Below are 27,928 nucleotides of genomic sequence, written 5' to 3' on the forward strand. Positions count from 1 at the left end.
GCTATCGGCGTCAGTCTTATTTTCAAACCAAACCTATACATTAGTCAAAAAGTTACTCAAATTTATTCAACTACGGAAACATAAGATATAAAGAACGCCACTATGTATTTTTCCCGTAAGTATTAAAAATTAATCATAATAATATTTTTATTTAATAATGAAACAAATATTTAAAACTTACTATTATATTTAAAGTGATAGAAATAGATATATTATAATTCTTATTTTAGAAATAATTATTCACCTTTCTAATATCAAGTCGGATTTCATGGTTCACTAATAAGTTATTAAATATTAACTTATTTAGATAATTATTGTCATTATCTTTATCTGTGTATAAAGTATTTAAAATAAAAAAAAAAATAAATATTTTTTAATAGAATCACGTTATATTATATAACGTAATTAAATATTAAATTATACACTATAGATAAGATTATTTGTTTCAATCTTCCACATAAGTGTGGTTTTTGGTAACATTTTTGATCTAATTAGTACTCAGATCAAAAATAGGAAAATATTGGTATATTCTTTATATTCTTTTCTATTCAAAATTTATTCCGATTATTTTAATTAAAGCCATTTAAAAATGTAATTTACTTTATTTGCCAGTCTATAAATTAAAATACTTGTCAATATTAACTATATTATTTTTTTTTAGATTTAAGTATTGTTTTAATAATTATTATATATAGAAATTTTTATAACTGATACTTAACGCTACATGCTTAAGATATTTTAAATTTCCACAAAAATATTGCATGTAGAAAATAATTTGTTTTTAATAATGAAATTATTTATTTTTTATTTTCTCGATCCATAATTCGTATTCATTTAAAAACCACACGTACAATGGTGTACATAATACATCTTTCTTACATGTATAATATACATATACAATAATATATTGTATTACAGTATATGCATAACGTTATATCTCATTTTTCTTCGTTTTTAAAGTATAATTTTAATTATTATCAATCAGTAGTCATAATATTTTTTAGTGGTTCTGAGAAAATAATATATATATATAATAATAAAGTATGATACAAAACTACTTGAATAGGTGAAATGCAATATAATATATATTAGTACTGTTATTTATTATGTATATTGTATGTAATATTTCTCACATAAATTTAAAACGTAAAAGTCATTCAGTAATTTCACTGTTCAGTATAACCATATTTTTCACGTGGCTAGTCTAAACTACTCATACAAATTTGACGAACATGTATTGTAAAATGTGATATATTTTTTCTTTGGATTCAAAATAATATACCATTTGCCGTATTATTCTCGTAATACGATTTTAATTTGACATTCATAATGGTAATTTGTTTTCTCACCGTAAACATTCATGAAAAAGTAACGTATATGATATTACGGTTTCGATTAACTATCGGGTTCTTATATACTTACATTCAATTACATAATCAATTCAGCAGATAAATACATTTTTGTGGTACTCCGGTATACTTACCTTCTGTTTTATGAGATAATTCCGATGACACTCATCAGCGGATCTTTTTAATCAATTCGTGTACAGGAAATAACGTCGACTTTAGTGGCGGCACGGAGTATCTTTAACTCACCAATATGAGGGTGTGAGCGGTCAAAAACTCGAAACGTTCCGACCCACGAGTTTGGAGATCTAATGGGAAATACTAACGACCGTGAACTCTAATGATAATGACATTTTCGGTCCCATCATAGACCCTTGATCCACGCTAATGGTGCTACAGAAGAGCCACATGTTATGGAATGTCCAAAACCCTTAGAAACGCCGCGTACTCGTAAAATCATTATTATGATTGTTATTATTACGGTTGTGTTTATAGTAAATTATTGTTGGTAGCGTTTATGAAGAAAAAAGACAGATGTATACGCACATACAAACACAATAGTGTGTGTATATATGTAATGCGGACGCGCAATTACAATGTCATTAGCATTTGGCCACTGTTCATCATGATTTATATACAACGGATTGTACAGTAGAATTGATGTAACCCTAAAAACATCGGGTTTAACGCGCCCGGAGGTCTTTAAATACAACAAAACGAGTTTCCGGGATGGGTTCTAAAGACTTTTTTAATTCACAAATTGTTTAATTCGTTGTTCTAAAATAAAACTCTTTTACTTTTTATCAACTTTTTCTAGCCAGGGAATAATTCTCATAATTTCAATACTAGTATTTATACGTATACTTAAGACATATAATCTCTTACCACATTTCTTGATTAAAAATATCTCGTGTGATGCATATATTGCTATTTAAGTATACTTTTTACAATTTATCTTATTATTTTTGCGTTATCCCGATAGTTCTGTCATTAAAAGTCCCGATATTTTTATACAATTCAATTTTCGTTTGAATTTAATGAAGTTATTTTTCTTACTTTTACGAATATAAGTTATTTATTTTAAAATGTTCATAACAATACTTACTAATAAATTTGAAGATTTTTAATCATACGGTTTTTGATGGGACTTAGCACTAAGCACAGAAGATAAACTTCCACTAAGCACCCGATTCATCTATAATAGAATGACTGGAATTTTGAACTAATACAAAGCGCATGGTTGATTGCTATTAGTGTACAGAATAGACGGCGTAGGAAGGTTCGGTTTTAGATGAATCGACATAGACATAGACATACACAGAGCAACGGTAACCGTTCGAATTTATCGCCGGCGACATCTGTTACTGTGGTGGTAGAAGTTGCAAAAGTCACGAACCGAAGATAAACGCAATATAATGACTCCATTAAAACCTAATCATTGGGACGACAGTGAGCGGTACGACGTGGCGAGTAAGCCACGCACAAAACCTATACATCGATGGCGGGGACCTAGGCGAAATTATGCAAATCAAGTTTGTAATACGAGTTTTAGGACACGCGAAGAGAAGCGAAAGCCGAGAGAGTAAACACAGATCGCTGATGAGGTTTAGTAGGAAGATTTCGGGTGAAAAGTTTACCTAAACTTTTTGCATGTACTCAAATTCCCATTGCCGTGAAAGTCACCGTGCTCGCCAAAAAACTATTGCAAAAAGCATGGTGCACGGGTGGGCAATGACCGAGTGCGGTCATTTCTCGTGTTCGACAAGGCGTGTACGACGACTGCACCGTGTTACGTATAATTTGGTAACATGCGTTAACGTGGCTTTTTACCAATCCTTCGACGCGTGTGCTCTATATGTAAATTTTGTCTATAACACAAAGTAACAGCATACGGTCGCAAATTATGTATGGATACAATGCATAACAGTAAAATATAATATATATATATATATGGTGATTCACCAACCATTTTCTCACTTGTCAATCGATTTTTGTCCTTTGATGAAACACTTGTTCAATATATATATATTTGTGTATTGAAAATGTTTTATTTACTAGGTACCTGTAAGGATACAAACTTATTTTTTGATAAACGAAATACCGCTTCTTCTACTAAGAATAAAATTGTTAAACAAAATACTTTTTCTAATAGTTTTGTTATATATAAATCTATATTTTAACAAATAGTTTCCAATTATTAAATAAGTAGGTATTTTTTATATAGATCTCATAAAATCATGATCTTATATAAAATAACAAAATAAATATAGTATAATTATATAATTTTTAATTTTTAAAAATTATTATAAAATGCTAATATTAATTACCATTATTTTAAAATCATCATAATTAGTTTCCATTACATCTTAAACTATAAAACTTTGTGTACATAAAAATTAATCATTAAGAAATTACTAGTTTAAATTTTGTTTTTTATGCAAAAATAATTACATAAATATCAGCTGCTTATAAATTTACAGAAAAAAAATTATTATCACTTGAAATATATACATTAGTATCGCTACGGGATATTCCTTAATGATAATTATTTAAAAATATGCTTAAAAAATTAAAAAAAATTAAATTAGAAAATAGATAAATTTATAATTATAGAAAAAGAGATTAGAAAAGCGTGTGAACTTCATTATTATATTACACAAAAACACAAAAATACCAGCCAATTTTGCCAATGTTTACATGCACAGATGTCTGAACGTGTATTAAATGTATTATTTTTACATGCATTGGAGAAAATAATATAATTATAACTATATTTTTTAACTGAATTAAACGGTCATTGTTTCTTACACATTAATACCCGTGTCGATAAGTTTGAGACTGATTAATTTACACTTTTTTTTTCATTTTCATAACATTTTATACTCATCGTGTTCAATAGAATTCAATAATCATCCACGTTCCTTAATAAAATTTATGTCAATACAAAGTACATAACTAACTCTCATTATAACAACTATTCAGTTTTAGACTTATATAACATAATATAATACATACAAGTTCTAAAAATGTGCAGATTTCCAATATTTGATTTTATTATTGTTGTAAAAATGCATTTCTTTGATCGTCAATCGTCATGGCTTATAGACTGTACACGAAATAACCCAAGTTTCGTAAAATAATAATTGTAATAATTTTTCATACTATGCGATTTGCTTTGCTTAATTGCTCATATGCCAAAATTCTAAATACCAGGTGAAATGTAATTCGTTTGTATGTCCAATACTTTGACTAATTACTAATTAACATCAAATATCCGTATTGTAGGTAAATGATTGTGTCACAGCACTAAATTATACTCATAATTATAGTACTTGTATCTACTGCTAATTAAACACATATACGTCGTGCCAAATAAATATCGTTGAGTTTTAAAAGCGATACTAAATTGCACATTAATACCTCGCTTTGTATGCATGATGTGTATACGAGATTGATAATCGGATTATGTCAAGCAGGCAAATTCTTGTTGAAAAATTATTAACATTTTTATCTATTATGCGTGTTCACTTGATTCAAAGACGCAATACAACAATAATTATAAATTATTATTGTCTTCTATTTATGAACTGCAAAAGTATAAATATATTTTTATATCTGCAAATAATCTCGATGGCCAATGAACCAATAATTTAATAATATATTATAAAGATCAAAAAAATAATTAATAAAACAACATAGGTAACAAATTTAAAAAAAAATAATGTTATTCAATAGGGTTTTGGAAAAAAAATTAGCTATCTCAATATTCTAGAATATTAGCAAATTAATTTTTGCAGTCGAATTTGTAGTACCTAGCTGTATAATATATTACCAACATTTTGAAAATTATTTGAAAATTAATGGTATAATTTAAGAAAATTCATGTTTGAGAAGTAATTTAATATATTATTTAATACATGATATGTTCCAGAACGTTATCACATACGAGCATTTGAGTTGCATGAAAGTTTTATTAAGATAAACACTGCAATACAGCGCCAAAATCTTTTTTTGGATAATTGGATATATAGTATTCATTATTATCTATTACATTAATCTTAAATTTTAAATAAAGTACTTTCGTGTACATTAGTAATGGATTTATACAAAACACGTGCACATCTAAGCTTTTGAATCGTATCCGCATTTTTATTAATTATATTGTCACCGCTTTAATGTTATTTTAATTTAGTATATTGTAGATATAAATTAATATTGAGTATACTTAACTTAAATATTATACTTAAAAATACTTATGTCTTAGTATACTTCAAACGTATATACAAATAATAAATTGTAATATGTGTTTATTCAACTAGACACTTAGTTCAAATGATCACGCTTCAATTTTAAATATGATAAAATACTTAAACATTAAATTTAAACTATAATATCACGTAATACTACTTTACAATGAAGTATAATCAATATAGTACGAATTTAAGTAATTATTGAGTAATTATACTTTACATTATTTATTAATACTGAAATTCGTGTTTTTATTCTTTTAATTGTATAAATATCTGTATATATTTTTAAACTTTAATCCACAAATTTTAGAAAAACATAATAAATGCAATTATTGTGTTTTCGATAGACACTATCAAAACATCTCGTTTTCTACAATGGGTTTGCATATCAGGTGATTTACATAGTATTAGACATTAATTATTTCAGAAAATATTAACTTTTTGGAAAAATATATTTTACATATTTTATGTTACAAAAAAGAAATATAGTTTTTACTATTTATTGTCGTTATCACTTTTTAAGTTTCTATTACTTTTTTGAATTTAATATTTAGAAACAAAATTTTATTCTGAATATTTTGTTACATGTAAATTAAATTTTAGACAAATAGTTTATTAGTTATAGATTATACGTGTTTATAGTTGAAATAGAGAAATAAACTAACATTTTGCAGGGTACTTCTACTACTCCTATAATATTCCAATAATCTATCTAAACTTAAAACTACTCGTCTAATTTGATTTTTATAGATCAAGCATTTCAAAAATGTTTGCTTTGGAATAAAGAATTAAAATTGCATGTTATAATTTAAAAACTAAAAATAAAATAAAAAATATATTTTTTAGAAAAATTATGTGAAATTAATATTTATTAAATATGGTACAAAAACATATAACAGAAATTTACAATAATTAACAATAAATGAATATTGTACATAGATAAGTAATATATTATAATAGAGTCATAAAATTGGTTACCCATATTATATCAAACACATTGTACAGTGGCATAAGCCGATTTGGTACATAATTAATAACTAGACTCAATATGATATAAGTTTTCGTTTTTTTTTTTAAATGACGTGTTTTATGTATAATATATGATAAATCAATGTTCATTGAAATAATTCAAGCCTGAAAGTAAAACTAAAAGGTATGTACTAAAGGTGTAATTGGTTTACTAACTGCAAAATAGAAGAAGTGTAATATTGGTGAACATTGGTCCTAAAATACAAATTTTGTTTTAAGCAAAACTGTTCCACGGCGTCCCTCTAAATTTTTTGGATGATAAAGATCAGCATTTTATGTACGTCACATGTATATGACGTTTAATATATATATATGATAAAAAAACAAAAGGTTAGATGTTTTTTTACTACTTGTGTAAGATACCATATTCAATGTGTGCTGTACGAAATAATTTATTGATGTACCATAAATTTGAAACACTGTCATGTGCATCATTGCAGTGACTCAATGTGTAATGTATTAATAATATAATAATATTTTTATAGGTATATTTAAATCAGCTAAGTACTAATCCATTCATACCGATTCGACCAAAATCAATTGTTATTAAATAGGTGTCGTAAAGTTTTCATTAATATTCTGCACCAAAATGAAGTGCTCGTATGGAGAATGCAATCTACTAAATAATAATAATCTGTTGAATGTGTCACTACACTAAGCTCTAATTCGAAGAAGGTACACAATAATATTGTATTTCCATAGTTGTTTGATACTTTGATTAATGATTTGGTACCTAAAGTTTACACATTATGTGATACATAGAGTTTCGAAAATATAGAATACAGGTGCATATTATTATTTCCACCGAGTTTTAGCAATGGAAAATTTACAAGTTCTAAGTTTTGAGGTAAAAATAGTTGACTACTTTTTGATATTATGATACTATTAATAATGTATTATGCAATTTAAAGTTCGATTACCTTAAAAGTTTGCCTCTGACAGACAAACTAAAAATGCACTACTAAACGTTAGTGTAAAAACTAATAAATATATACTTAAAAGATGTCAATAACTAAAATTAGAATGTTTAATACTAATTTTAATACTTAATATATTTAATTGTGTACTTGTACGTAGACATTATTCTTCTCTGTTTGAATAACATAAATACAATATGGCAGTACACTTGAGTTTTAATTGAGTTTAGAACACCGATATTAAAAATAAGAAATCGTAGAAAATAAACCTTTAAAACTGGATATTTATTTTACCATCAAACAGTTTCTAGGATTTCTGTAGTTAAGACTTAAATCGATGGTGGCTGAGCGTGCAATAATCCCAGTTATTCACAGTTGCTATGAACTTCGATAAAGTTACAAGGCACAACATTGTACGACAAAAACGATCAAAATTTGTTTTTTGTTCAACGGTCACGAGTTCATTGAGTGTTAATAGACTACTCGAAATACTGTATAATGTTACTTATATAAAGGTTGATTTACCAAGTATGCTTACCCCATTTTTTTTCAATAATGTAGTTATTCGAAAATTGATTATAAAAATTTTTAAATATACTTAAGACCATATTTTAAAATTCTTAAAAAATGTTTCATACTACTTAAGGCGATGATACAAACTTTTTTCCCAAATTAAATTCCTTCTTTTTTAAAGTACATTTATTAGTCAGTAATTTTTTGAACAGTTTTAAATGGCTTAAATCGAAATTAAAAATGTTTATACTAAGGATAATAATACTCAAAAATGGTTATACGATAGAACACAAATGTCATATTTGATCTAGTATTTATTATCTTAAGACTACTTTTCAAATAATATATTTTGATGGATTAATTACTGACATTTTCATATCACCATTATTCGTATTTATTTCAAATCCTCATTATCGTCATATAGACCATATATATTATCCTTCGAACAACACAATTAAATAACTCAAGTAATTCTTGTTAAAATGTTCATTTAAAATACGTTAATAATATTGTCAAAAAATGTATTTATTAAAAAATTTACAATAGAAAATGAGGGGAGGAGATTAGTATTAGAAGAACGCTAAAGTTTGAGAAACATACGAGTTATTGAAAAAGAAGTAAGAGGCGAGAACGCTCAGTAACTGAGCGGTGGTTGTAGATTAACGCCACGAAAACACAGCTGTATAGACAGTGGTAACTACTACTTAAACAGTAAAACGAAACAAAACGACTACCATTTGAGTAGATTTTTCAAAACGATTTCGTTTGTACGCAACCGACCAATGTTAAGTTTGCGCGTGACGATGACTGCCGCCGTAGTGTCACCTCCCGTGTGTTTGTCGCACAAATAACAGATATTTTGCACGGTCGCGTGTGTCAACGAGAAAAACAATTGGTGCGACGACACACAGCAATAAATTCTTATTGCCTAGCTGCTGTTGGCACGTGTTTTAACAACGCGCACGACGGTAAAGTCGATGGCTTATCGACGAAAATTATTATTCCCATGCAATTTGTTCCGGAACAATCGACCCCGAAGGCCCGAACAATATTACAGTGCACGTATGCGTCAAAGCGCAAACAGGTAATATAATAAATAGTGGTATAGGTATCGGCCGCACGCGTGTACGCTTAGTCGGTGATTCTGTGTGATCAGACGTGAAATGTTTAGCACTATTCAACATCAATCGTAGTCATTGCCTACGATTTTCAATGGGATAAGACCATCGATCGTTAGAGTATTATAAATACTAAACGAGAGACGATCGAAACTCTAAACGTATTGGACACACGCCGCGACGACTATTGTCTTCGACGATTTTATAGATAAAACTGATCTCGTAAGAGAACGAGAGTTTTGCATGTCACAGTCTGTTATAACATGATACATCTAATTATATCACACACACACAAACACATACATACATACACGTGCGCGTGTGCGTTTAAATATATACATAATATTTATGATACCTAGTTAAAGTCAAATTTAAATATTTCAAGTATATTGCTTGGTACTTATTCTATAATATAAATCATAAATTATCAAACTATTTTAATAATACAATTTTCTCGGATAGAGTTAATTAAGTTTTATATAAATAATGCGTGTTGAATTTTGTCAAACAACTAATATAATTCTTTTGATATCTCAACGCGGTGTGTTTTCATTTTGTACTTAAACCACCAGGGAACGAACATAGATGTGACGCCAAATAATATTATGCGCGTACGCGGTTGCAGTGTGTGTGTGTGTATAGAAAACGGATAAAATTCATTACGGTCAACGGACTTGACGGTCGATTTTTAGTGTCTTTGGCCGACAAAACGACATTTCTGGCTAACTATACACGCACTACAATGCAGAGTACAGGCAAAACACACTTCAACGACACACGCTTTGAAGATTTATGCTAATACAATAAACTAGTTTTAATTACATAGTTATCTGGCTGTGGTTCAAGTAGAATTCGCAGCATCTAGATACACGGCGGCGTGTTATGTTGGGCCGTTTGAATGGGCGCCAATAACAGGGGTAAATCATCGTTCTTCCTTTCGTTTGATAGACAACGCTAACACCGTAATAAATATCGATCGTTGTCGAACGAGATATTATTAATACACTCGTGCAAAACGAATGGCGTTCCCTACGACAGTAGTTTTTCATCTTAAACCATTCTCAATCGACGTTTATCGTCACGAAGTTTATAAAGTTTTACTGTATAGATGTCTATACATAGTATACATGATGGTAAACAGTAGAGTATAATGCGAATACAACAAAATTACTAGCGATCGGCTTCAGTCATCTGACAGGTATAATATTATCATGTGTAATTGACTAATAATCTGAATGAATGTAGGACATTTTCACCTGGAACAAGAGTACATTATAAATATAATAGTAGCAATACAATATATTATAACTGTCAACATGTAAACATGTGTCAAATAACTGCTAAAACAGATAATTATAGGTACCTATATGTATTATTATAAATTTAGATATCTTTAACTGAAAGTTCCACACGTCTTTTCAATAAATAAATAATTTATTTTTTTTGATATTTTTTATACGAAAAATTAAATGTACTTACTTATAACAATATATCATCACTATACAATGTCTCAATATTTTTTATATAATCCATAATAAATTAAAACTAAATAATATTATATTAGAAATAATTACACTCAAAAAGAACTTTTTAATCTCAGAATTAAATTGAATATAATTTTGTAATTTTTAGTACTTTATAAGCGTTTATTATTATTAGATTAGGTATAATATATTATACAGCTAACCCCAGTCGTATTATCAATGGATATTATCTTGATGACTATAAAGACAGAGTCAATAGTAAGTTACCGTTTTTATACATTACATATAACATACAATCTTCGAAAAACTACATGTAAAATAATATATATGCACAATAATATAAAAAGGGAAAAAATTACCTGTGTCGGTGAGGAGATGTCTCTTATTAGTAAAAATGGTCAGGGAGAAAATGTTCGTCTAACTGTTTTGAGTGTCCATAGATCATTTTAATGGTTAAATACACGTGGATATAATATAAAATCGAATGTCACAGAAAATACTATTATCAATTATTACGAACACAATATTTGTTAGGAAGCTTGCGGCGTTATATAATAGGTAATATGAAATGTTTATTTAACAAACATTTCTTTATTTAGCTTAATCCCACATAAATCACGAGATGGATTTAAGGGTAACTGGACATTTATATTAAACCTGACTAATAAATTATCATGGCTCACGGTCGAAATAACTCTGCCAAACGGTTAATAAATTAATACAAAATAAATAATTTATCAGCTGTATATTTATGATATATTTTATACATTTAGGAACTTTTTGACGGATATATTATATGTGTATGCGTATGCGTATGCATATCACATCCAACAATGATTTAGTTAAAAAAAATATATAACCAAATATAATAGTTAACAAGTATACAATATAGTAGGTACTTTAAATTAAATTGTTCTTAACGTTTCATAAAAATATAGAATACAATAAATTTGAAAAGTTCTGTTTGGCATATTATAACAAAAATGTTATTATAAAATTCAATTACAGAAATTTAAACCGCATTTAAAATAAAATGTGCTTGTCGAATAGAGCTTATACATTAAATCTTTATGGTAGTGATTCGTTTAAAAGGATTTCAATTTTTATCGTTTACCTACTAAACTTGTAACTGACAACTGTATTGTATTCTATAAATATATTTATACAATTAAGGTAATGCATCTAAACTATTGAAAAGTTCTAACTCTCACTATGACAACTCGTTACATAATACTTGTCAATCTTTATTTTCATTTTCAAACCGTCGAAAAAAATGAAATAATAAAATAACCAATAATAAACTTACTTCAGTGCTTCCTTTTAACATCACGGATCCACGACAGTACACATTTCTAACAAACACAATTTAGAAATTTGTATACAATAATATTATTATGAAGATAAGTGAATTGCGCAGTTAAAATACTTTACTACATGTTAACATTCATAAATAGTATACACAACTGTGATACTAATAAAATTTACATACCAAATAATATGATATTATGTAGTTGCGGAACATTTCTAGTTTTCATTACTATTGTCGTGCACAACCACTTTAGATAACCCAAAAATATCTTTAAATAAGGCTAGATAATAGCTGCAGCTGGCATATTTTTAAGATTTTTGTGTGATATGATATCGATATACATTATACATATATATAAACAATAAAAGCTTTGATAAACACCGTCACCTTACAAGTTGCGTTTCATAATATTATTGTATTACCACAACGATGAGTTGTGTCACAGTTAATCATATGGATTAAAGCAATATTGTTTTATGGCAAGCTCGAGCTGATTGTTTAATAATATTAACTGGTTCGTCAAAGTCGTGTTAATAAAAATAAAATTATTATAAAATTATTATAATGATATAATAATTACACAAAAACAATTTGAAAATAACTCTAAAATACTTGTAGACGATTTTCTTACTTATAAACCTTGAGCATAAGTCAATAACCGAAAACAAAATGGTTTCTCAATGTGTAGGAAAATAAAAATGGACGATTTCAATGTGAAAAAAGCGACTGTAAATGTGTTTGTGACGAATAATAAAAAATATCTAAACTAAAATAACAACGTCTGTACCCGGTGAAAATCCTAGTCGTTAGAAAATCCACAGGACATTCGACAAGATTTCGTTAGTTATATTATCATCGGGTTCCTCGCAGTCCGCACATACGGTCCATACATAAATCAACTCCTCTACCCCCATTGCGTTTCCCACACCCCGTCGAGACGTTTTCTTATTCGGCAGAGGCGGTGTGATTACTTTCTTTCCGCGAGACTGCGGAAAATATTCGTTATTTTCCTCAGAGGTCTGATGTTGTTGGCCTATATATATATTATATATGTATATGTATGTGTATGTATATTGTATATACATACAATATACATATATCAGTGTGTCCTTTCGTTGATGGTTTCATTTCGTTGAAAGCTTCCCCGCCACCAATCCTATCCCCACCGGTCTTTCTCTGACACTCTCAAACACACACAACTGATCATGCTATGTGTCTGTATGTGTCACACGACGCGCAGACGTCGTTATTGGAAGGGGTAGTTTTATTGCTAGCGTAGTTTTGATACGTGCCACGAGAACTCGTCAACGGTTCGTTTCACCCCATTTTATGAAATTTGCTCTTCATCCTTATCAAATCAAAACGTACACGCCACTCTTGTCATACATACCACGTACCTATACAACATGAAATATTGACTGAAATTCAACAACAACTTTTTACCTTATCATCTAATTTATATCGTATTATCTATTATTTAGTATCTTACTTTCTTATTATTGTATCGAAAACCGTTGAGATTCCAGGTTCGTCCTAACCTAATCGTTCAGATAGTCACATTTAAATTATCGTGTCATCTGCGAGACGTAGGTTTTGTTCTAATATTATATTTATATAGATATAATACCGTAGATTTCATTAATCGTCGTTTATCGTTTTTTATTTTTTTATTTAATCATCATTACGTCATTGTAACTCTCGAGTCTAATTTGAAATATTTGTATGATTTCAATCACGCAAATTTTTTTTAATGCCTTTTTTTCTAAATTTAGAACACTTCATCATTCACGCATACATACGCGCAATCATCAACTTCCCAAAATGAACACATGTTAATCTAGAGATCAGAGATGATGAATTGGTCACTGGAAGTGTATTCATTTTATTATTATATTTATACCTACTGAATGCCGTCATGAAACGTTGTGTGATAATATCTATTAATTATTTCTCATATCTGTTGCACATGTCTCTCAAAATATAAAAGTCACTTATTATTGTCTTACTGGAATAATTATAAAAAAACATCGAAGCTTGAAATTTCAGTCAACAGATGTGATATTATATATTCGTATATATTTATATATATCACCTATACGCAATCAAAAGTTAAAACAAAATTCAATACAATAACTTTATAAAAATTTCTATTATCTAATACCAGAAATCAAGTAACAATATTTTTCATAATTTATTATAGTAGTGCCTATATCAACTAGGTATCTTATTAGTACAATAATTATGTCAACTGATATAATATAAATACCTATCGCAAAAAATGAAAATATTACATTTAACTATTTTTTAATTATTATATAATTGAATTACACCGCGTAAAAATAAATTAATGATAACGTGTGCGTATATTTATAAGGTATTATTATATTTCAGAAATATTTATAATTTCAAATTAAGAAAAAAAACTATTTTTTGATTGGTAATATTTTCAAATAAAATTAAATGTGATTACAGTATATTTACAATATCATTCAAGTGATTTGTTAAATTATTTTTAAGTGTACTATAAAAAATATCAGCTATAGTATTTTTATCAATATGAGTTTAAAATCATCAATATTCAAGTGTAAAACTAAATAGCAATTATTAATATAAATAAATTGTAATCTATATAATAGTTATTAAATTCATTTTTTTTTTTTTTTTTTTAAGTCAACATAATTTATTTATACTTAACTCTTCTTCTATAAAGTTAAAAATACATAGCATATTATTAATTATTAAGACATATTAAAATCGTAAACAAATATCAATATTACATGCCATAGTATAATTATAATTTTAAAAATAAACGATTATATTTTTTAATATAATATTTAAAGTGCACCTACTTATTACGTAAAATAACTATAATAAAGTATTACAGTTTAAAATGTTTTAAAATTTTACTTTTCTATTTTAACATAAAATATAACATATAAAAACTTATAGATATTTGAGATTTTAAAAATTTTAACAAACCATGTTATACCAAATTACACATGTCATAAATTACTTGTTAATTTTAAACTCATGGTTAGTATCGGACAACAACTTTTTACCGTATATCATTGATTATACATACAGCTATTAAAAAAATACATTATCATAGTTAACACATATGATTATTATTAAATTATTTTCAATGTATTATAAACAATAGTATATGTAGTAGATAATTTACAAAATAAACTACTCTATTAAAACGTGTAATAGTTATTTGTTCAACATACAAAAATACAGAAAGTATTTTTATATTACAATATTTCATGTTATTTATAAATAAATAAATACAATAAAATAATTTCCATGCGTATAAATTGTAATATTAAACTATCAATTCTAATAAGTAATAAATTTACCAAATAACGTAAAAAGTAATTATAAAAAATAAAATAAAAAATGAATGAAACCGTTGATCATAACTAACGCAGCACGCAATAATATCGTATTTTGTATTTTTTTTTAAAGACTATAAAAATTAAGTATATTATAAATATTTATAAATATTATCAAGTAATAATTCAACGGGTTACGATATAGTTTACTAAAATCACGGGGAAAAAAATGATGTTATCTGAAACCCATGAAATACTAGTTTTGACTGTACTGATAAATAAAGTAATTTCATTCCAACAGTTATAAAAAAAAAATAATAATAATAATAATAATAATAATAATAATAATAATAATAATAAGATTGATCACCGCTAACATAAACAATAATAAAATAATTTAAATAAAGTGGTATACAGTGCATTTCTATATTATACCTAGTTTTCAAATATTCGTATAGTTACATATCATATTTCAGAAGTGAGGTTTTAGGTTTTTTTTTTTTTCCCAGAACAAGTAATACATATATAGATTAAAAATATCAAAATAATATACCTTGTTGAAAAATTAAGGTTTCAACTTCAAGATGCGTGATAAGATCATTAATACTAACTGTGTATTATTACAACGAAACACTGATAAACTTAACACCAATTCGGTCCAATGTCTAAGCGTATAAAGTGATGGAAAACGTAACCAAATCATTCCGTGGATTGTATTCTATTATTAGACAATTTTAAACGAAAAAAAAACTCGTTCGCAGTGGCACAGCCGGATTCTGAAAAATTAAAATATATCCACATTATTTTCCCACATTATTATTATTATTATTAATATTATTTCCCTCGTCCGTGGTATTCGATATTTTATACACGCCGCGCAATACTTTCTTTAATTTTTGTATTTCATTCGCGGCCTGACCATTATTAGGTACACAGAACGTAACGACTCCGGCACGATCCGCTTGAACAGGAGTAAGTATACCGCTGTGGTATTGCATTACTACCTACGACGATCGCATAACGCGCTGGATCGTCGGTCGGAAAAAGGTCCGTTTTCGAGTGTCGCGTCTGTTTTTCTTCCGATCGTATACCAATTAGGTAGGTATTAGAATTCAGTTCAGTCGTGACTCCGGCCCCGCTATACACCTATACTTCGCGCGGTTTGTCCGCGCCCGCAAACGCCTCTCCGCACGATAATAAATAATAATATTGTACATACCTCGGTATACATAATATTACGTATGTTTGTCGGCGCTGACCGTGCACATACCTACATAATATACGTATGTACACGCGACACGCCAACCGCTCCGATATAATATTGTTATTATCATTATTATTATATATTGGTTTCGAACTGTTTACACGAGGGACCGGCTCGACGTGTGTGGGCGACGACGAAAGTCTCCGAGCGCGTTAACGGCGGCGGCCGCTTCGAGGTAAATATTTATAATACGAGTCTCGGTAAAGCCTCGCACCATACACCCTCGAGTAGGACCGTTCGACGCGGTTCTTCTCCGGCGCGAGTTTGTGTATATTATAATATGTGTATTTGGTTAAGCACGACGACAGGACGACGGATCTCGCGCAGGAAAGCAGGGTGAAGGATGGCGTGCGCATTGTGTGTGTATACTCCTATTATTATTATGTGTTTTGGTATGTCTGCGCGGAACACGACGGACGACGTGACGGCCCAGTCAAAACACCAACGGGAGTGAATGAATTATGAGCTGACAAAAGATATATAATAATAATAATAATAATAATAATAATAATAATATACACAATATTGTACATTACATATTATTATATACGTATACCTATACGAGTCGTATAATATAGTACTGTGAGCGTTTATATAGTACACGTCCGCGCATTAAAACCCGAATAGATCATTCAACAAGTCCGGACGACACTGACTGCGTAAACATCGCATTAATTAAATTACATTATTTTTAGAGCTCTCGCGGGGCTGACGGACGGGCGGTTGTACGCGTAGCGGCAGCCGCGCCGGGAAGGGGGGGACACCGGATCTCAATCCCGGGCGGCTAGACGTTAACAGTCACGCGGAGCGGGGCTACACACGCGTGTACGCACGGTACGCGTACTGCACTGGCTGCTTTCGACAGAAATCGGTTCTTTTCGATTCGTCTTGCCACGAAAACACGTGCGTCCTAAGTAAAAAAACCGCCGTCGGCCGCGCCGAGCGTGTAATATGGTGTGCGGTGCGTGTGCACGACGCCACGATATTAATGTACGATACGAAATATAGTACCTATACCTACACGATATTATGACAATATTATAATATCGTATTGTATAATATATTGTAGACTGAAGCGAAAGAAAAACCACGTCCGTCGTCGGCCGGCAGAGGATTCGAAATTTATCACACTGTGAATAATAATATACGGTACGACACAATACACCTATATAATATAATACAGAGATTCTGATACGAAGCCGTTGTAATTTATACGCGTATACACAATGCGCGCCTCCGTGTAATAACGAATTAACAAGGACGACAAAATAATGTTCGGTGACAAAACGACGCGGCATAATACGTATAGCGACGACGACTTTTAATGTTCCGTTTTACTTTTATTTATTTATTTTTCTTTCGTCACGTTAAAACTTATCGTCCGCCCACGCGACACCCGTGTTAAGTTCACAGAAATATTGTCGACGAAATGTTGAATTATACGTTGAACGCATTAGTCACCTATAACCATAGTACCATATACCCACTATACCTAGATGATTTATAATCGTTTCTTTATTTCTTTCTTGAGTTTTTAAACGTTCGAATCAGATTTTTAAATTAATAATAATGTGATCATCAAGTCAAACGATTAACACAATACCATGCCAATAATGTATAATCATCCATAATAATATAATATATCATAATAAAGGTGTAATATTTATTATTTAAATTATGTTTTTTTTTTTTTTTTGTTTCAACTAACAAACAATAATACAATTGATAATCCACAAATTCATATCCTACTTGCAAGTTTTGTTATGAGAATTTAGATTTCGGTTGAATAATCTAAATGTTTAATAATTAATCAACTGTAAGATATTACTAGGTACTGAACTACTCCTCATAAATCAAATAACATGAAATTTTTAATCAATCAAATCATTTTAAATAATACAAATACATACATTATTATAGTAAACATAAAAATTAGAATACAGGAAATGTATTATTATTACATAATGTATATAAACATTTATTTATTTTTAAATATAAACATATTGTTTGATGGTACCTTAATGATTCTCAATAATAAAATTGCAAAATATTTTAAATTAGTTATAAATTGCTCCTTGACCATATTTAATAGTATAATACGTATCATAGGATTTATAGCTGACCATATCGCTGTAATTTATTATTTAAAAAAAATGTTTCATTCACTTATATAGTAATATCTTTGATATAGAATTTTAAACAATGGTCAACTTTTAACTTGTCAAGTCATTATTTATGTAGTACGTTTAAACACAGTTAGTAAATGCATTTATTTATGTTTACTTGTCATGTGATAAATATGGTTAATTAATGGTAAGTATCACAATTATTACTTATAAACATAAATAAATAAAAAGTGATATTATAAATACAATCCATGTAAATATTCAATTATGAAGTATGTTTTGATTAAAATACGATAAAAACACTCAAGTTAAATATATATCATACTTTTCTTTATTACTGATAAAATTCTTAACTCTCGTACTTAGTCTTTATTTCATTGTATTATTTTTAATCAAAATTTGAATAATAACAAAAGATATACTTTATAAATAAATAATAGGTGCATATTTCGTAACTTTTTTACTCTAAAATAATTGAGGTACATACAGCATAATTAAAGATACTATTACCCACAATTTATTCATAGTTTATAAGAACTTAAATCAATTAAATTAATAAACTTAGAAGTTAACTGAATATAAAGTATGTAATTTGTACAGAGTATAAATTGTTATTTAAACTACTTTAACACCAATTGATCTCACACTATTGTTTAAATAAATTTTAAAAATGCAAAACATTTAATTTCATGTTAGGAAGAAAAATTTAATTATAGCAGGTACTCGATATTTAAACTACTATGTATAAATATATAATACTAGAATTGATAACTAGTAATATGACAAACAACAGAAGCTAACAAATTTTATGTTATCGAAACATACAAATGAAGCATTAAGTATGTACTATAAAAGTATTAAGAAATCCTCGAGAAATTTATTTTACTAAGATTTTCGAATTTTTATGTATAAGACCAATAATACGTATGTTCAGTGTAACATAGTGTAATAATTCTTTAGATACACTAACACTTAAAATAGGTAACAAGACAGTCTCTAATCTCTATGAATGAAAAGTTAATTGCTAATTGTATCAGCTCTTATATTACTGTACAGTGGCGTACTAACGGGGAGAGGGGTTTGGGAATAACCCCCCTCCCCGAAATTTTTAGTTGATTTAATTTATTACGAGAAAACTAAAATTTTTACTATCTGTAAATTAATTGTATTGTACTTAGATATAACAAATTATCCATTATAATAAAATAAACAGTGTACATTTTAAAATACCTTTATAATATTGTTCTATGTAATTCTTATTATAAATAGTACAGCATACATTATCTAATGTGGGTACCTACGGGAATATGAGTATTTCCATGAAGATATTGTAGATATGGACATAGACGATCGGTGTAATTATTATGACAATCTTTTATCGTCGTCGTAAAACATATTTTATTTTGTGCGATTAATCACTTATAGTATGTTAGCCACTTTAATCTATAATCGACAATCGTTAACATTTTCATGTATTACCGAGACAGTACTTACCTACACGTTATTTTATCAACCATTGAACTATATTATTAACTTAGTGACGAAATTATAATTGCATAGAAACATTACGATATATTGTATATTTGTATTAAAAAGTTTAAGTATATTACAATACAGTATATTTACAATGGATAAGTGTCACGTCATCCAATATGTTAATTAAAAAAATTAAACCCCCCCCCCCCCAAGTTCAGGTCTAAGTACGCCACTGTTACTGTAATTAGTAAATTTTATCATATATTTATAAAAGACCCATATAGATAAAGCTAAATAAGATAATATTATGATATCAAAATTCAATATCTATAAAAAATGTTATGTAGTACGCAATCTAACTTTACAATATTACAATACATTAGAGGTAAGTTAATGAATTTAAAGGCATATTAAAATTTATGTATAATTTATTAAATACTAAATAATTTTTGGATGAATAAAAATAGTTATTATTGAATTGAACCAATAAATTGGACAGTTATAATAATATTTATGATTGTATGCGTCATTATGTAGAGGTATTTTAGTGTTATAATATAAACCAGTAACACAATATAAATTACACTGATGTCATTTATCAGTAACTAATAAGTTTTTCACATGATTATAATATAATATTTATAGGTATACTCATGTATTATATCCGTGGTTATCCATCGAATTATTATTGCTTAATTTATGTTCTCTTATACAATTATCTGTACCAATAAAACGTATAGATATGTAAATGTTTCTGTAGTTTTCGCTTATAGATGAAGACATAAAATAATCATCATTAGGGCTCAAAACTTAATGCGCTTAAAAAGTATTAAACATGCACACACTTATGCGTTTATAATAGTACAAATATGCTTTTAAAACATGCACTTAGTCTATTTTCTACTCACAATTTTCATAAATACAAATTTAATTTCTTTTTTTTTAAATATTTTTATATTTTATAATTTGTAATAAATATTTATTAATGAAAACGGGAAATTTTATGTCAACAAGCATAACGAAAACATGAAACAATAAAATCTAGAAAAAATCCTTAAAATAAAATATACATTATAAAGTATTTTTTTTATGGTCAAATTTTAAAATTGTATTATAAACATATCATTAATTATAAAATATACTCTGAAAATTACAGTCACTAAATATGCAAATATAATATGCACTATAAACTTTTAATATTATTTTCGTGAAATTAATTTCAAGCTCGTTTAATAATAAATTTAATAGCCTAAAAAAACATGCAAATACAATAACTTCTGAGCTGTAGTCATCATGATCACTATTAATGGTATACAAAGAGTTACTCAGTACAATAGCCTAAGCATTTTTTTAAGACATAATATTATTATTATTATAGTTTATAATTAATATGATTAAGAAAAACTACAACAATTTTTTTCGTTACTATTTTGATTTTTTTAATAATTATAAAAATACTTACTGTTTGAAAAATTGTTTATTAGTTTATTACCATTTAATAGTGCCTATATTATTTAATTTTTGTTTTTTATTAAAATAAAAGAATTTTTAATTATTTCATATTAATTAGGTATTTGTTCTTTAATATAATATGTTATAACTTATTTATTTTATTTTATTATTTATAATTATTATAACTATTATAATATATTAACGTATTTGTCTATAATAGTTGTTGGCACTTATCACGGTTAATAGGGTAAACAATTAGCAGTGCATGTAATGATATCTGATAAATCATTGATTATGAATCATAATTTATGATTTATTAATGGATAGAAAAAGATTGAGTACTTACGATTGATCTTTTTCACAACCCGATTGAGCACAAAAATAACGTGACGTTGTCACTTTGAACCATAGAATATTAAATAAGATACATTTTAACATAAATATTTATAAATAAATATCTTTTATTGGTTTTTAATCACATACATATTATTACATATTAAACCCAGGTTTGCTGTGTCAATTAGTTAAGTATACCATTCATAATAGAAAAAAAAGAAAAATTTGAATTCTTTCCTTAAGTACTTATTTCCAACTTTGAATAAGTATTTAAGTATGTCGTCAACATTTTTAAATTCAGAGTAGTCCTGATAAACCTATACAAAGAAGTTAATTTTTTGGTTTTTAAGTTATTTTCAACTGTTGTGGGTGTTTTTTGACTAATATGTTAGTTACTTATTACTTATTAGTTATTAGTAATCTAAACAACATACACGTATTAATAAAAGTCTGACTACGTTGTACACAATATTAATTTGTTATCGTGTTAATCGGATCGTCAAAGAGGTCGACCGATAACGACCATACTCAATGGAGTATCATCAACATTAGTAATAAAAATGTTGATATGGTTTTAATCAACATCTCTGACAACTTAACTAATACAAACTAAAAAGGTTATGCTCACATTATGTATAATTATTTTTATTGATAATATTTATCAGATCATTATCATTAAAATCAAAATGTAGGTAAATAGGTACTTATTTTATGATTATTTAAAATTAATTAAAACCACTCGAAAAAATTAATTGGAATGTTATTAATTACGTCAAGTTTTATTACAGTTGAAGTACACAATTAATAATGCAATCGTAGGTTAATTTTAATTTAATCTATTTGACAACTTTAGATAAAACATTTCACTTCTGCATATAATATAAAATGATGAACATAATGCTCTCATTTATTAGTATTCATCAAAAGTTACTCTTTGAATATTTTCAATAAACTATTGGTGATCAATAATTTACATTTGCTGTACGTTATTCAACACGAACAATTAATAATAATTCATCACAGTTCAATTATGAGTAAGTTTTAATAATTTATTAATTTAAATATAGTATAATAAATTAGAAAATCATATTTTTTTCAAATTTTCATATCATACATATTATACTAGTTATATAATCATGTACTCATTAAGTAGTCTATCAAAACATCGTACTCATAAAAGTTTTATTTCTAATTTAAGCCAATTATTACAAATTACAATATAATAACTCACAATTTTCATTATAAAATATCATAAAAAACGTCTGTGACATCACTGTCATCATTTAGCTTAATAATAATATAATAATAACAGTGGTTCAGGTGAAAATATTTTGTAGTAACAGATTTGTTACTTATAATTTTTTTTTAAATTAAAACATTGTTTTTGTTTGATTTTCTCAAAAGTATATTTTGAGATAGTAATATAGCAAACACAGATAAATAGTCAAAAATTTAAACTTAAATCAACATACTAATGCAGTTTTAAAAAAAATTCTATTGCATACTATTTTTGTCTGAAATAAATAAATAATTATTTAGAGAAATGAACAAATTTGGATAAAACGGATATAAATATATTCTAAGCCACGGTTACGGATCAAAATTATTACTAAATCGTTACATATTCATAGTTAATTGTAAGTCAATAAATTCTTACATAAAAACATAATAAAAAAAAAATCCGAACAAAATAATATTATTTGTTATTTTAGTGTATATTCAAACAATCAAGGACTTTAAGGCAATTTGGATTCAATTATTTTATAAAAGCGTATGATAAATATTTAAAATGTATCAATAAGTCAGAAGATTTTAAAGCTACTTCAAAGTTAAGATTCAGTAAGAGTACTGTTTATACCTAAAATATCGAAAACATCAATCTTTAAAAAATAACAACGAAGTTAAAATGATTATATCTTTATAATTTAATGATTCAATTAAAACTCTAACTTCGGTTAAGTCCAATTAAAATTCGGTTTAATATTTGATCGATAAATGTATTGAATATATTGTGATAGTTGTGTATTTTAATATTTTGATGGGAAATATATGAATAACGTAAAAGTGTGACACGTGATTAATATTATGTTATCGACACTTCACGTGTCATTTGGTTGTGTTTAAATTTGATATCGACTACTGTCGTATAGTATAGAGCTACATATGTAATCGAAATCGTTTTTAAGTTCAAACAACGTATTAATAACAGCGAACACGTAATTAAATAAGCGCGTTCGCTGATAATTCTTTTTATTTGAAGATGAAAATATTCTTGATTTAAAGTATAACTGCGATTACTAAAAATATATATATATATATATATCTCGTTGACAGAGTAACGGGTTAAGAGTTAATAAAATCCGTTACCGAAATAATAATAACGCAGTCGAATCGATGGAAAAAATTTTCGCTATCATTATAAACGACTCGAAGACAAGCGGATTTGTAATAACCGCTCGCTATTTTTTTATTATTTATTTATTTTTTTTCTGTTACTCTGCAGACGCTAAGACCGAAATGATAGACAGCGGTCAACCGGAAATCAACACGCAGCGGCACGTGTACCAAGTGGACGCGCTGTCGGCCAACAACAACGTTCCGGCCCGGCGGCCGGTCGCGAAGAAACCGCACAAGAAAAAACGCAAGTGCACCGACTACGTGCGGAAGACCATACCGTCCATCGACTGGCTGTTCCTCAACTACCGGTGGTCCAAGGACTTCGCGGAGGACACGATGGCCGGCATCGCGGTGGCCGTGCTGAACATCCCGCAGGGCATGGCCTACTCGATCCTGGGCAACGTCGAGCCGACCGTCGGGCTGTACATGGCCGTGTTTCCGGTGTTGGTGTACAGCCTGCTGGGCACGTCCCGTCACATATCGCTGGGCGTGCTGTCCGTCCTGTGCCTGATGACCGGAAAGGTGGTGACCACGTACGCCACTGACGACTCGGCGGCCGACGGCAGCGGCGGCGGCGGTGGCGGTTACACGGCCATCCAGGTGGCGACCGCCGTCACGATGGTGGTCGGGCTCGTGCAACTGCTCATGTACGTGTTCCGGCTCGGGCTGCTGTGCACCGTGCTGTCCGAGACGCTGGTCAGCGGCTTCACCGCGTCCGTGGCCGTCATTGTGTTCACGTCGCAGCTGAAGGAGCTGCTGGGCGTGGACGTGGCCCGGCGGCACGGGCTCATGCAGGTGCCGAACACGTTCTACGATTTCGCCGACCGCTTCCACACGGTCAACTGGGCGACCACCGCGGTGTCCGTCATCACCGTCACCGTCCTGTTGGTGTACGACAGGTACCTGAAGGAGAGGATCAACAGCAAGCTGTGCATGCCGCTTCCGATCGAACTGATCATCACGGTCTTCGCCACCGTGCTGTTCCAAGTGACCACGATCGCCCAGGACTACGACATGGTCCAGGTAAGCGTCGAACCACTATACTTATTCGCTCGTTCGCGTGGCCGCGTCATGATGACCGTCGACGAGCGGCCGACACGTTTTTCTTTCTTTTCCGAAATCGGTCGATAACCGCCCCGAACACTCTACACGACAATATATTTGCCAAATCGTGGTGGGTTTTTATCGTCGAACACCTACGCTTTTTTCTGCGTTTCACTCGGTCAGATATATATATTAGGTACCTACAGTGATACAAGTGTTTTTAAACGTAAATACTAAACAGAAAAAATCGCATACAATGAACTCGAGACCCACACATATTATATTATCGTTAAATCTATTTAGACTAAACGAGATCTTAAGTACCGCACTCATTTCTTACACGAATATATAAGTCGTACGGGTTTTCAAGCCTTAATAACTACAACTATTGCACAAGACTATTATAATCGCTACGTTCACCGTGAACTATTACCTCGGTAAAATTTGATTATATCACCGATTATTATTATTGTCGTCGACAACTACAACTGTAACTATCGTCGACACCGACGTGAATTCGTCAGAGAAAAACGGGTTAACTTTTAAAACGCGACGACGATAATCATCATTATTAGGTGTGATAATCTCATCATTCGATGACATTGCAGATGGGCGAAATCAAATCGGGCCTGCCGCCGTTCGAGGTGCCGCCCGTCAGCCTGTTCTCGGTCGTGTTGGTGGACGCCTGCGTGATCGCGCTGGTCGCGTACTCGATCACCATGTCGCTGGCGCTGCTCGTGTCGGAAAAGCTCAAGTACCCGTTGGACGCCAACCAAGAGCTCCTCGCCCAGGGCCTGGGCAACGTGATCGGTTCGTTCTTCTCGTGCCTGCCGTGCGGCGCGTCGCCGTCGCGCAGCGCCTCGCAGCAGACGGTCGGCGGCAAGACCCAGATGGCCAGCATCGTGTCCGCGGCCATCATAGTGATCGTGCTTCTCTGGGTCGGCGTCGTCTTCGAACCGCTGCCCAGGTGCGTGCTGTCCAGCATCATCGTGGTGGCGCTCAAGGGGCTGCTGATGCAGGCGCTCAACTTCCCGGAGATATGGCGCAAGTCCAAGACCGACGGTGTCGTGTGGATAGTCACGTACGTCACCGTCATAATGTTGGACATCGACTCGGGGCTGCTGATCGGCGTGGTCGTGTCGCTGCTGTTCGTGTTCGTCAAGGGCGTGCTGAACGAAGTGCAAGTGCTCGGCCGGTTGCCGGACACCGACCTCTATGTCCGGCTGGACCTGTACGGCGACGCCGTCGAAATACCGGACGTCAAGATCGTCCGGTACGCCGGCAGCCTGAACGTGATCAACAGGTACATGTTCAAGAGGAAGCTGATCGAGGCGACAGCGGCGGCGGACGGCGGTGACGACGACGCGACGGCGCAGATGACGGCCGTGACCGTGGTGGCCGACGGCAAGAGCCCCCCGCCCGCCGTCCACCGGCGTCCCACGGCTCGGTGCGTGGTCATCGACATGGCCGCGCTCCAGTACGCCGACGCGGCCGGACTGAAAATGATGTCGCAGTCGGTCGAGTCGCTCATGTCCGACGGACTGTGCGTGTACCTGGCCGCCGTGCCGGAAAACTCGTTGGAGTTTATCCGTTGCAACGACGGCATGAAAAAGTCAGTGCGATTCTTCCCGACCGTGCACGACGCGGTCGTCTACCACCAGTGCAACAGCAAAAAGATCCAAGACTCGACGTTTGACGGGCAACAGCCGTCCAAAACTCCTATTTGACTCTAAGCGCTCGTCGCGAAGCGCAGATCATTTTTTTTTCCGTTTAAAAAATAACTGTAAATTTTTTATTTTTTATATTTTATTTTTTTTTTTTTAACTGTGACATTGAAATATATTCAATCGACGCTATTACGTTATAATAGGCGGCCAACGGTATTTATGTATAGCAAAAAATATATTTTTTTAAATTTTTTTGCTAAAAACAACGACGCAAGTTTTAAAACCATATTTTTTTTCATTTTTTTTTTCGGTGCCATGTATTCGTAACTACCTATTATTATTTTTATATGTATACCTAACTGTCTATCGACTGGGATAAATGCATATATATACGTGTATTATTATTCTATATAGTATCTATAAGATTATTATTTTTTTACTTGATAATGTTAAAATATTGTTTTGTAACTATTGTGATGAATTGATGTAAAATATTGCTATAGTTTAAGTTTTAATATAATATGTTGTTATTATTATTATTATTATTATTTTTTTAATATGCTGTTTTGTAATTTATAATTCGTATGTTATAAGTATCCCGTGAAGTTATTATTTACTAACATTACTATGATATCATAAATAATCACATATTGGAAGAAGTATGAAAATCAAGTGTGATGTGTGTGTTTATTATAATGATGTAATAGATGAATTTTTTTAAGTTGTAATATATAGTTTTTATAATATAATATAATAATATAATCATTTTAAATATTATGATAATGAATTTGTTAAAATTTTGTTGTAATTAATGCAAAATATATTTTATATATCATATATACATTTTGTTGTGCAAAATTAATGC

The 27,928-nt window shown here is 30.0% G+C and overlaps 1 protein-coding gene across 1 annotated transcript; it reads left to right on the forward strand.

Moving 5' to 3' along the window:
• Positions 1 to 27,364, forward strand: LOC112602310 (prestin-like). Its single transcript, XM_025350327.1, has 3 exons — positions 1 to 115; positions 24,459 to 25,375; positions 26,005 to 27,364. Exons 1-3 carry the CDS (start codon positions 103 to 105, stop codon positions 27,121 to 27,123), a joined length of 2,049 nt encoding a protein of 682 aa, XP_025206112.1. The 5' UTR covers positions 1 to 102; the 3' UTR covers positions 27,124 to 27,364.
• Positions 27,365 to 27,928: the final 564 nt, after the last annotated feature.

This window comes from Melanaphis sacchari, unplaced genomic scaffold (genome assembly GCF_002803265.2).
Source record: "Melanaphis sacchari strain LSU unplaced genomic scaffold, SCAv2.0 Contig103_pilon_pilon, whole genome shotgun sequence".
NCBI classification, from domain to species: domain Eukaryota; kingdom Metazoa; phylum Arthropoda; class Insecta; order Hemiptera; family Aphididae; genus Melanaphis; species Melanaphis sacchari.

Bases quoted from the DNA above. Each gene is read 5' to 3' on its own strand.
- LOC112602310 (XM_025350327.1), top strand. The intron at 25,376-26,004 runs GTAAGCGTCGAA...ATGACATTGCAG, and splicing joins AGGACTACGACATGGTCCAG to ATGGGCGAAATCAAATCGGG.